Source organism: Salvelinus sp. IW2-2015, linkage group LG16 (assembly GCF_002910315.2).
Source record: "Salvelinus sp. IW2-2015 linkage group LG16, ASM291031v2, whole genome shotgun sequence".
Taxonomy (NCBI): Eukaryota; Metazoa; Chordata; class Actinopteri; order Salmoniformes; family Salmonidae; genus Salvelinus; species Salvelinus sp. IW2-2015.
Window position 1 is genome coordinate 21,047,555 of NC_036856.1, and position 12,618 is coordinate 21,060,172.

Here is a 12,618-nt window from a genome sequence, read left to right on the forward strand (position 1 = left end):
CTATTCTAGGTCAYGCTAGCACCCTTAATATACCTATAGCTAAACATCATCATCACTACTAGTTTTAAACATTAACACTTCTTATTCCCTTCAAATCGTTGGGCCAGTAACCGAAACGTAAAAATCTGTCATTCTACCCCTGAGCAAGGCAGTTAACCCACTGTTCCCTGGGTGCCGAAGACGTGGATGTCGATAAAGGCAGCCCCCCACACCTCTCTGATTCACAGGGGTTCGTTTAAATGTGGAAGACACATTTCAGTTGAAGGCATTCAGTTGTACAACTAACTAGGTATCTCCCTTTCCTTTTTTTTTAAATCAACCTTTTATATTCAAATTTCACTCAATTCTAATTTCACCCTAACCTAACTTATTACTCCAGTTACATCTTAAACATACAACATCCCATCATCATCCTATTATTTCAACATTATAACATTTCGCTATCTATCTCTAAATGTACTGTACCTTCAAACAAACATCTCATCCTTAACCATTTTACTATATTACTTCAGTCACCCTTTAACATTCCCCAACCATATTTAACATTTAATTATTATTTAAATACATTTCAGTCCCAATTCATTTCTTCTTCTTTTTCTTCTTTTCTAGGGTCAATGTAAATTTTTCTCTCAATGTTCATTCTCCTTTGTGCGAGTTCATTCTCCTTTGTGCGAGTGTAAGTGAAACTTCCTAAGTGTGTGAGTGTGTGAGTGGGGCCTTCCTGTCAGCATCACCAGTCCTTGCTTTCTGCCACGAAAATGTCACAGAAAACTAGGCCTTAGCCTGTTATTCTGACAATACATAAAGTGCTTTAATTTCTAAAAAGTTAAATATTTATGTATGAAAATACCCTCAAATATAAGGTGACATTCTGAACTGTCGCCTCATATGAAACATTTGATCTCAAATCCCAAATGCTGGAGTATAGAGCCAAATTAAACATTTTTAGTTCACTGTCCAAATACATAGGTGACTTTATAACATACAGTATTGTATGTGAATATCTTTTCTGTCTTTACAGATTGTGATGCTGAACTCCCTGTCTGACTTACATGGCTACGTAGATAAGGGCCAGCTAACATGTGAGCTTGGTGGGAACCTGGAGTACTGTCACAGTCAGTGGATCCACCACCGGACAGTGAGTCACCATGACATTTGACCTTTGGTCTAAACAGTCTTTACTCATTGGGAATTTCTTGTAACTGCAGGATCTTACAGAGAAGTGAATACTGAAATATTGCCAGTTTCCACATAATAATCCTTTTCTACCATATTTATTTTCTACTGGGATGTCGGTTTACTATAGATGTAATCCTAAAAATGTATGGGTCATGGCACAGTATAATCTGAGGTGTGTTTGTGTTTTGCTGTCAGGCCATTGAGAACTTTGCTGTGACAGTGAAGACCACAGCCCAAATGCTGCAGAAGTTTGGCACAGATCTGGCCGAGACGGAGCTGCCTAATGACGTGCAGTACACCAAAGACCTGCTAACTACTCACACTGAGAAGCATGACAAACTAAAGGTGAGACACTGCTTCAGCATCAACATGGGGCTTCTGAACCTGGCTACCTATTAGGGTTCACCTATACCCATAGTTAGCATCTGAATATTCCCTATGTTGATGAGTGGTAGTATAGTATTAGTAGATTCAKATACAGTAGTGAGATCAGTGGACTGGTTTCTGTCATGGCCTGTTGCTTAGTAGTTTAACCACACTCATTAGCATCAATGGCCCAGATAACAAGCATAGCAAAGTATAGCATAGCAAGTATTCTATTCCAAAACCAGACTGTTGATCAGGAGCAGCCCCTGTCTCATGATCCCCCCCATAGGCAGGTGGGTCTCCTCCTGGCATAGCCTGGTATTTAATTAGTTGTTTAAATTTGACAGGATGACCTGAAATTAGCGGTGCAACAGGGGACTACTCTGCTGGGCTGTATCAAAGAGCAGGCCGCGAAGTCTGAGAACCACAAACTAAACCCAGACGAGATGGAGAACCAGACTACAGTGGAAAGGTTGGTTACTGGGACCTAGTTCAGATACTATATGTTTCTAATAAAACATGTCTTTATGTACAGTTCAGTACAAACATATACGTACAGTTCATGAGTGCATGGGTTTCAGGTTGTTGGCCCAGCTGGATGAGACAGAAAATGCTTTTCAACAGTTCTGGTCCAAACATCACCTCAAACTGGAGCAGTGCCTGCAGTTACGCCATTTTGAACATGACTTCCGAGAGGTATGTACATTTCTATGACAGAGTCCCTGTCTGCTGACTACTGTGGTCAGCAGGTTTTGCTTAATCATATAAAAAAAGAGAGTTGGACAGAACACATCCTGGCTGTTTGAGTTCCTCCAGAGAGAGCATMGCAGTCAAGGTCACTGAAATACATGGATATTATACTACATACACAATAAAACATTTAATTAAATGTAACTAAATGTAATTGAAAATGTAATCTACGTAATCCCCAAAAGTACTTATTTATCATGAGAGGGCCATAAACAACTAGTAATGCTGCATACTCAATTTTTATTTATTTATAAATTGCTGAGGTGTAGTCACTTTTGAGGACACAAGACACAGTACAAATATGATAAAAATATGATTATATTATATATGATGGATTTTCTATTCAAGAAAACTGTATAAATAAGGCTTGAAATTACTTTTATTCTTTCTAAATATAGCATAATCAGATTATAAAACAACTAACMATAAGATTTCACCTTCCTTATAACTGTAAAATACWTMTGTATGTTTAGTGTTAGACAAAATGTGCCTATTTTCTAAAGATCTCTCTTGATCAAAACGTCTGCCCCCATCGCTGTGAATGTCTCACAGAGCTCTAGTTTTGCTTTCTGAACTCGTTAGGAACCCGCCTTTCAGATCATATTAATCTTGTCTGTTTATGACAAACAGAAAGTTTTTTTTGTTTAAAATCTATGAATTATTTTAGATGAATGGCTATAAATCGATCTCTGAATGTGCTACCGTGATGAAACCACTCTCTCCTGCTGCGCTACGATGTAATGATTGCGATGTAGGGTTCAGCCAGGAGTTGATGTACAGTCGGAAGTGCGAATGAAATGGTAGGAGGAACATCCCAGCTTCAAGTGGTTTCACATTCCACATCCTACGTCACACAGCAAATCCCAGGCACTGTTTCTCTCTTCTCTCACAAAGTGAGGGTAGTGATAATAAAGTCAGAGTGTCCTCCTTGTATCCAGAATATGCTGTGGAGAGGATGATTCTGCAAGTGCACTTCTGGATGCGCTCCAGTTGGTCGGAGAGGGCTTGAGTTAAGGAGCTATTCCAAGCTGGTGCTGCGTGTTCTAGGCAGGGGTGGATGTAGCCTGTGTATGGCTACCAGGTCAGCCTGTGGGACATTGAAACTTTTTAGTCTGCGTAAAACAACTTCTTGTTTCCTTTTCTAACAATGGACGTTACTTGTTCGTCCCACTGTAGATTATTTTGCACAAGGACAAGCACAAACATTTTGACTGATTCACAGACTTGCAGGTCTTTCCTGCTGATTGTAAGGGGACTTGGATGGGGCAGGTTTCTCACAAATGATATCAAATGATATCATTTCAAGGGGTTCAGGGCCATATGAGTTTCCTGGACCCTCCCCACTAAGCATTTACTGACAGTGTCATGATGTTGCCCTCTTTGGGTACATCAAGCCCCATCCCCCTCTCTCTGTCTCCTACACTCAGGCTGCTGCGACCCCAGGTCGTAAATTCCTGGAGGAGATTATCTCCTCATGGCCACAGTATCGAGAGAGAGGGAGTTTTCATAGAGAGAACAAAGGAATTTCTTCCACCTCACAGAACTGGAGGTCCGAACAGTATTTAAGTTCTGGAGAACGTATAAAAGATCGGTGAAGAATTCAGCTACGAACTGGTCCGTTTGGTACAATTTTGTGAAACTCATGGGAGACAATACGGCCACATTACCATAACGCTGTTTATATAATAGCCTCAGATATGAGGCTTACATCTAATTGTTGTACAGGATGAATGAGGAAAGATTAAACTATTTGTGAAATTATGGGATGCTATGTAATGATGTAATGTGAGAGAATTGTATTTCTGTGTAAAGTTTCACTTAAGTCACTGGCACGCCCCCATGAACACAGTTAGGACCTGGCGTCATGAGACAGCCTTTTTCTGCTTTTCCGAATAAAACCCCCACCTTGAGAATTTCTCAACAGACCATGTTTCTCTCAATTACAAGAGGACAAAGGTTGCAGACCAGCTTACCTCGATAACGAGAGGGCCAAGGTTTGAGACGATAGCTGAATCTTTTAACCATCCCACGTGGTTAAACTCTTAGACTATCGATACCGACAGAATAAGAACAAGTCTTTGATATTAATTACTAGTCTGCAGCTAGGAATTCGGTATCATTGAACGCGAAGACCGACAACCGCCGAAACATCTATTCTATAACGACATGAATGAATGTCTCTCTGAACTATTCATTGTAACCACGACAGAGAGGGAGGACAGACTCTCCAACAGAAACAAACTTTTCAACAGAGATCCCGACGACACACTGAGCGTAAATATATATATTGATTGCAATTGTTCCCGAATGAGTGAGCGTTCATGTGCAAAGGATTAGCATTTCAATTGTTATAATTATCAACTGTGTGTTGTCTTATCTCAGTCGACCTCCACTTCCCTTTTGTACACCAAGCCGCGATGCCGGTTTATCCCACTAGGGAAACTCCGTTAMCTTTTCCTTGWAACTATCTACTGTTTGTTTATGCATTTCTGTGAATTACTTAGTTAGTAAATAAATTATTTAAGACAATTGATGTATGGATGACTCATAGTGAAGACGGGGTTTGTGCAGATAACCAACAATTTACAACGTTTGGAATGATACTAACATGAGGTAAATAATTCATTAATTCGAAGACTAAGTGATCAGATATTCAAATATCTGAAAGTTATGTTAGGAAAATTATAACTTTATAATCTGAATATTTTCCTTGGTGCCCCGACTTCCAAGTTAATTACAGTTACATGATTAATCAGTTTAATCGCGTAATAATAATTACAGAGAGTTATTTGATAAATAAGTCTTCAGTTTAATGATGCCAAAGACACGACAACAGCAACGTCTTTTGGACCAGTCTATATTTGGCCCAAACATAGACGTCTATAATTGGTTCAGATTTGGTCCGGTCCGGAACGGCCTTGATTTGGCCAAAACATAGACGTCTATAATTGGTTCAGATTTGGCCGATCTGGACCGGACCAAATCTGAACCAAACATAGACACCTACAGTATGTTTCACAAGTTTGGACATCATAGTACAGCACAGTACAGAACAGTAGAGCACAGCAGAGTACATTACATTACAGTACACAGTACAGTATAGAAAAGTAAAGTATATTACAGTACAGAACAGTAGAGTACAGTACAATACAATAGAGTACAGTAAAGAAAAGTATAGTGTACTGCATTGTACTCTACTTTACTCTAATGTACTCTACTGAATTAAACTGTACTGTACTGTACTCTACTGAATTAAACTATAGTGTACTGTCCTGTACTGTACCATACCATACTGTTGTTGTGTCTTTGGCATCATTAACATGAAGACTTGTTTTATCAAATCAATTCTCTCTAATTATTATTACGTGATTAAACTAATCATGTAAATGTAATTAACTAGGAAGTCGGGGCACCAAGGAAAATCTTCAGATTACGAAGTTATAATTTTCCTAATATAACTTTTCAGATATTTTAATATCTGATAAATTAGTCTTCTAATTAATTAATTATTCTTTACCTCACGTTAGTCTTATTCCAAACCTCGTAAGTTGTTGCTTATCTGCACGAACCCAGCCTTCACTATGAATCATCCATACATCAATTGTCTTAATCATTTATTTACTAACGAAATAATCACAGAAATGCATAAACAAACAAACAAACAGTAGATTTGGTTACAAGGAAATGATAGGTGATGTTCCCTAGTGGGCTAAGCCGATATGGCTACTTGGTAGACAAAGGGAAGTGGGTGTGGACTGAGAAGGGCGCGAAAGACAAAAGTCTCTACACAGTTGATAATTATATTGATTGAAATGCTAATCCTGTGCACATGAACGCTCACTCATTCGGGAATAATTGCAATCAATATATATTTACGCTCAGTGTGTCGTCGTGATCTCTGTTGGAATCGTCCYTCTTTCTGTTGGAAAGTTCATCTGATCGTCTCTGCTCCCATGAAGTCTCTCGTGGTTAGAATGGATACTTCAGAGTCCCATTCAGAAATGTTCTTATGGGATGGATGTTTAGGCGGTTGTCTGTCTTCGCATTCAATGGTACATAATTCCTAGCTGCAGACTAGTAATTAGTATCGAAGAGTTGCTCTTATTCTGTCGGAATCGATAGTGTCAGAGTTTCAATAACCYTTACAACCTTAGCTTATACTGAGATTCTTGTGGTCTCCACTCAACCTTAGCTCCCTCAGCTGACCGAGGTAGGCATGGTCTAAAGGAAATTCCTTCAGGTGGGGGATATATTCGTAACAGTAGAAAAGGGCTGTCCCATGTGGCCAGATCAATGTTTGTGCTCATGGGGCGGGCCAATGACTTAGRTAAACTTTAAAGGGAATACAATTCTCTCACATTAACGGTTTAAAATCACATTACACAATTTCACAAATAGTTTCATCTTTACTCATTCATTTTATACAATAATTAGATGCAAGCCTCATAACGGAGGCTCCTGTATACACAGAGTTATGGTAATGTGGCTGTATTGTCTTTCCTGAGGTCCCAATCATAAAACAAAACGGACTGGTTGTCGCTGGTTTCTCCAGCGACCGTTTACACATTCTTCAAAACATGGATATTGTTCAGTTCTCAAGTTCTGTGATGTAGAAGAAGTTCCTTTGTTCTACTGTGAAACCCTCTCTCTATACTGCCTGACCATGAGGAGAGAGTCTCCTCTAGGAATTTACGACCTGAGATAACAGAACCTGGGTGTAAGAGGGAGAGAGGGGGAAGGCACTCGCTATACCCAAAGAGGGCCACGTCATGACACTGTACTGTACTCTACTGTGCTTTACTCCAGTGGTTCCCAACTAGTGACAATACCCCATAATGACAAAGTGAAAACATGTTTTTAGGCATTTTTGCAAATGTATTGAAAAGGAAATAGAGAAATATCTAATTTACATAAGTATTCACACCCCTGAGACAATACTTTGTGGAAGCATCTTTTGGCTGCTATTACAGCTGTGAGTCTTTCTGAGTAAGTCTCTAAGAACTTTCAACACTTGGAATGCACAATATTTGGCTATTTTTTCAATTTTTTTCTTCAAGCTCTGTCGAGATGGTTGTTGATCATTGCTAGACAAGTCTTGCCATAGATTTTCAAGCCAATTTAAGTCAAAATTGTAACTGGTACATTCAGGAACATTCAATGTCATCTTGGTAAGCTACTGTATATTTGGCCTTGTATTTTTTGGTTATTGTCCTCCTGAAAGAGGAATTTGTCTCCCAGTGTCTGTTGGAAAGCAGACTGAACCAGGTTTTCCTCTGATTTTGCCTGTGCTTCACTCTTTTCCCTTTCTTTTTATCCTGAAAAACTCCCTAGTCCTTGCCCATGACAAGCATACCCATAACATGATGCAGCCACCACCATGCTTAAAAATATGAAGAGTGGTACTCAGTGATGTGTTGTGTTGGATTTGCCATAAACATAATGCTTTGTTCTCAGGACATAAATTGAATTTATTTGCCACATTCATTGCAGTTTTACTTTAGTGCTTTATTGCAAACAGTTTTGGAATATTTGTGTTCTGTACAAGCTTCCTTCTTTTCACTCTGTCATTTAGGTTAGTATTGTGGAGTAACTACAGGACAATGTTGTTGATCCATTCTCAGTTTTCTCCAACTACAGCCATTAAACTCTGTAACTGTTTTAAAGTCAGCATTGGCCTCATGATGAAATCCTTGAGCGGTTCCCTTCCTCTCTGGCATCTGAGTTAGGAAGGACACCTGTATCTTTGGAGTGACTTTGGAGTGACCGGGTGTATTGATACATAATCCAAAGTGTATTTAATAACTTCACTATGCTCAAATGGATTATCAAAGCCTGCTTTTTTATTTTTACACATCATAAAAATAAATAGGTGCCCTTCTTTGCGAGGCATTGGAAAACCACCCTGGTCTTTGTGGTTGAATCTGCGTTTGAAATTCACTGCTTGACTGAACAACCTTACAGATAATTGTATGTGTGGGGTACAAAGATGAGGTAGTCATAAAAAAATCATGGTAAACACTACTGTTGCACACATAGTTAGTCCTTTCAACTTATTATGTGACTTGTTAAGCACATTTTTACTCCTGAACTTATTTAGACTTGCTATAACAAATAGGTTGAATACTTATTGACTCAAGACTTTTCAGCTTTTAATTTGTATTTAATTGGTAAATATTTCTAAAAACACAAGTACACATTGACAATATGGGGTATTGTGTGTAGGTCAGTGACACAACATCTACAATTTTGTTATTTTTTATTCAGGCTGTAACAACAAAATGTTGAAAATGTCAAGGGGTGTGAATACTTTCTGAAGGCACGGTAAATCCCCAAATGGATGTAGCAACTGCAGATTCCGCCTTAAAAATATTATTGTGATATAATGCTTACTTCATTGAGAATGTACATGAAATTTGGCCATAGAATCAATGACCGAAAAATACAGATTTTCAACGTATTTGATATGTATATTCAATATATATTTTAGACACCCGGAAAATACGTATTTTCAACATCTGGAAAATACATATTTTCAATGTTACCTTTCATTCAGCACCTAAAATGCACCTGACGTCAATGTCTGGAATAAAAGTCTAAAAGACGTCTTTTCAACGTAATTTTGCTTATTGGGATAGTAGCTCTGCTGGTCTCATACCCAGTTGTATCAGACACTCTATTGCTGTGGTGTGGCCAATCTTATCAAAGGCTTTGGAAAGGTTTTGGTGATTAAGGTGGATATTGTGGGTGGAATGTCAGACTCTTTGTATAGGCAGTCAAGCATACTAACCAGGGCTTGGGTGGATGATCTGTCTAAGGTTTGGTGACATGTCCTCTTTAATCCAGGCAGCGGCAAAACTCTCCGATACTTTAGAGAGCTGTGGAGTTAGTGATATACAGTATGCCTCAGCTGGTCGATGGGGGGTTAGGTATCGGCAGCACTGTGTCCTCCTTCCACTGTGAAGGGAATTTTCCCTCCTTGAATGAGGAATTGAGGATGTTGCTAACAGGGTGGCTTAATTCACAGGCAAACTCACATATATTTTTGGGATGTAAGCCTTCAGGGCTGGGTGCTTTGTGAAAAGCCATTACAATGACAACACTTTGCTTGTCTAAAAATAGTTGCAGTGTTATACATGCTTGTTTATGGTCACACTTACAGTATAACGCTCCCTCTCAAGCATATAAGTTAGCAAAAACTGTACATGAATATGTGCCTGATCTGCAGTTGTGTCTGTGTCCTCTCCCCCCTCCCAGGTGAAAGTGTCATTGGACAGTCTGATGGACACTCTGACTTTCCTGTCAGATATTGGGGACTGTGTCACCCGAGTGGAGATGTTACTGAACGACCTCAATACCTTAGAGGAGAAGGCTCAGGTCAGCTCAGTCACATAACATACGTCATATGAAATGTAACATCTAAACTTTTCAATTCCAATGATTGAGTACATTGCACAATGTCTCCACTATGGCTTCATTAGCATATGATCATCAGCCTTTGATTGTATTGTATGTGAGCCTAACATGGATGTGCCCCAGTGTGTTGGTCATGTGAGATGAATGGCTCTCTGTCTGTCTGTTGTGTGCGTGTCAGGAGTCGTTAGAGAAGGCCCAGCTCCATGCCCTACACGGGGACCAGCTGATCCAGAGCAACCACTATGCTGTGGACTCCATACGGCCCAAGTGTGTGGAGCTCCGACGCATCTGTGACGACTTCACCAATGAGGCCAAGAAGAAATARGATATCCTCTCCAAATCAAACCAAATACACAAAGGCATAGACAAGGTGAGGTGCATTACAGAGGAAGCTCCTCATCCCTATATTTCTGACAGAAAAGACGCTGTTTGCATGATCAATTGCATCATTTACACTTTCTCTAACAGATTCAAATAACTTTCACAGTTTCAAATCTAATTTTATTTGGCACATGCTTCGTAAACAACAGGTGTAGACTAACAGTGAAATGCTTACTTAAGGGCCCAACAATGTAGAGATATTTTTTTAAATAGAAAAATAGACAAATAACAACACGAGGAATAAATACACCATGAGTAACGTTAACTTGGCTATATACATGAAGTACCAGTACCGAGTCYATGTGCAGTGGTACGAGGTAATTGAGGTATGTGGACACCTGCTTGTCGAACATCTCATTCCAAAATCATTGGCATTAATATGGAGTTGGTCCCCCCTTTTCTGCCATAACAGCCTCAACTCTTCTGGGAAGGCTTACCACTAGATGTTGGAACATTGCTGTGGGTACTTGCTTCCATTCAGCCAGAAGAGCATTAGTGAGGTCGGGCACTGATGTTGGGCGATTAGGCCCATAGTCGGCGTTACAATTAATCCCAAAGGTGTTTGATGGGGTTGAGGTCAGGGCGCTGTGCAGGCCAGTCAAGTTCTTCCACACCGATCTCGACAAATAATTTCTGTATGGACCTTGCTTTGTGCACGGGGGCACTGTCATGCTAAAACAGGAAATTACCTTCCCCAAACACTTGCCACAAAGTTGGAAGCACAAAATCGTCTAGATTGTCATTGTATGCTGTAGCGTTAAGATTTCCCTTCACTGGAGCCGAGCCCGAACCATGAAATACAGCCCCAGACCATTGATCCTCATCCACATAACTGTATAGTTGCCAATATGGATTTGGGCAGGTAGCGTTCTCCTGGCATCRGCCAAACCCAGATTACTCCGTCTGACTGCCAGATGGTGAAGCGCAATTCATCACTCCAGAGAACATGTTTCCACTGCTCCAGAGTCCAATGGCGGCGAGCTTTACACAACTCCAGCTGACGCTTGGCATTGCGCAGGGTGATCTTAGGCTTGTGTGTGGCTGCTCGGCCATGAAAACCCATTTCATGAAGCTCCCGACGAACAGTTATTGTGCTGACGTTGCGTCCAGAGGCAGTTTGGATCTCGGTAGTTAGTGTTGCAACCGAGGACAGATTATTTTTACACGCTTCAGCACTCAGCAGTCCCGTTCTGTGAGCTTGTGTGGCCTACCTGAGTCATTGTTGCTCCTAGACATTTCCACTTACATGATAATGCCCGAGAAGCTGGTGTTTGGAGGATATATTGCCATGGGTGTTGTGGAAGGATGAAATAGTATGAATAAATTCATCAAAATAAAGATGGAAATATGTCAATCATTATTTTAATATGTTGTTAACCCATTGTACAAAAGTGATATCTGTGCCAATATATCCTCCAAACACCAGCTTCGAGGGCACTATCCCTTTTGTACAATGGGTTAACAACATATTAAAATAATGATTGCCATATTTTCATAAAAATCTTTATTTTGATTAATTTATTCATACTATTTCATCCTTCCACAAGATATATTCCGAAACAAATCTAGAGTTGCTACCGAAGCCGGCTGGTCGTTCGTTCTATCGGTTTGGTTGCCAGAGACGCGACCCAGTCTTTCAGTATAGTTGTTCTGTACCTATGGTCATTTGTTCTAAATGTTCCATTGCCATATTGGCTGGGAACATTCTTACCCCTTGCTTGCTAACTAGCCTACGACGGCTTACTTACGGTCACGTCAAACAGTGCAGCCAGAATAACAACGAAGTAGCTGCATTTGCATTTGTTTAAGCTGTTTTCTAGTGACATTTATTTGGATACATCTACAACAATGAGAGAATGTGCACGATTTCACCTGGCATAAAAAAATGTGCTCTCTCGTCAGGACACTGTTGTTCGGAGGAGCTAGCCATCAACACAGCTAACACAATCACTTCAAAAGTTTGGACACGTCTACTCATTCAAGGGTTTTTCTTTATTTTTACAATTGTCTACATTGTAGAATAATAGTAAAGAGATCAAAACTATGAAATAACACATATGGAATCATGTAGTAACCAAAAAAAGTGTTAAACAAATCAAAATCAATTTTAGATTTTAGATTCTTCAAAGTAGCCACCCTTTGCCTTGGGACAAGCTTTGCACACTCTTGTAAACAAATCAAATCAAATGTTTTATTGGTCACATACACATGGTAAGCAGATGTTAATGCGAGTGTAGCGAAATGCTTGTGCTTCTAGTTCCGACCGTGCAGTAATATCTAACAAGTAATCTAAAATTTCACAACAACTATCTTATACACACAAGTTAAATGGATCAATGAGAATATGTACATATAAATATAAGGATGAGCGATGGCCGTACGGCATAGGCAAGAGTATATACATATGAGATGAGTAATGTAGGGTATGTAAACATTATATAAAGTGGCATTGTTTAAAGTGACTAGTGATACATTTATTACATCCAATTTTTTATCATTAAAGTGGCTATAGATTTGAGTCAGTATGTT

The 12,618-nt window shown here is 39.6% G+C and overlaps 1 protein-coding gene across 7 annotated transcripts in view; it reads left to right on the forward strand.

Moving 5' to 3' along the window:
• Positions 1–12,618, forward strand: part of mcf2l2 (MCF.2 cell line derived transforming sequence-like 2) — a 130,848-nt gene that overhangs the window by 53,591 nt on the left and 64,639 nt on the right. For all 7 annotated transcript variants that reach the window (XM_024004497.2, XM_024004500.2, XM_070447597.1 and 4 more), the window contains 6 exon segments: positions 1,022–1,138; positions 1,375–1,524; positions 1,893–2,017; positions 2,127–2,241; positions 9,550–9,669; positions 9,887–10,078. In XM_024004497.2, the coding sequence (XP_023860265.1) occupies positions 1,022–1,138; positions 1,375–1,524; positions 1,893–2,017; positions 2,127–2,241; positions 9,550–9,669; positions 9,887–10,078 (819 nt within the window).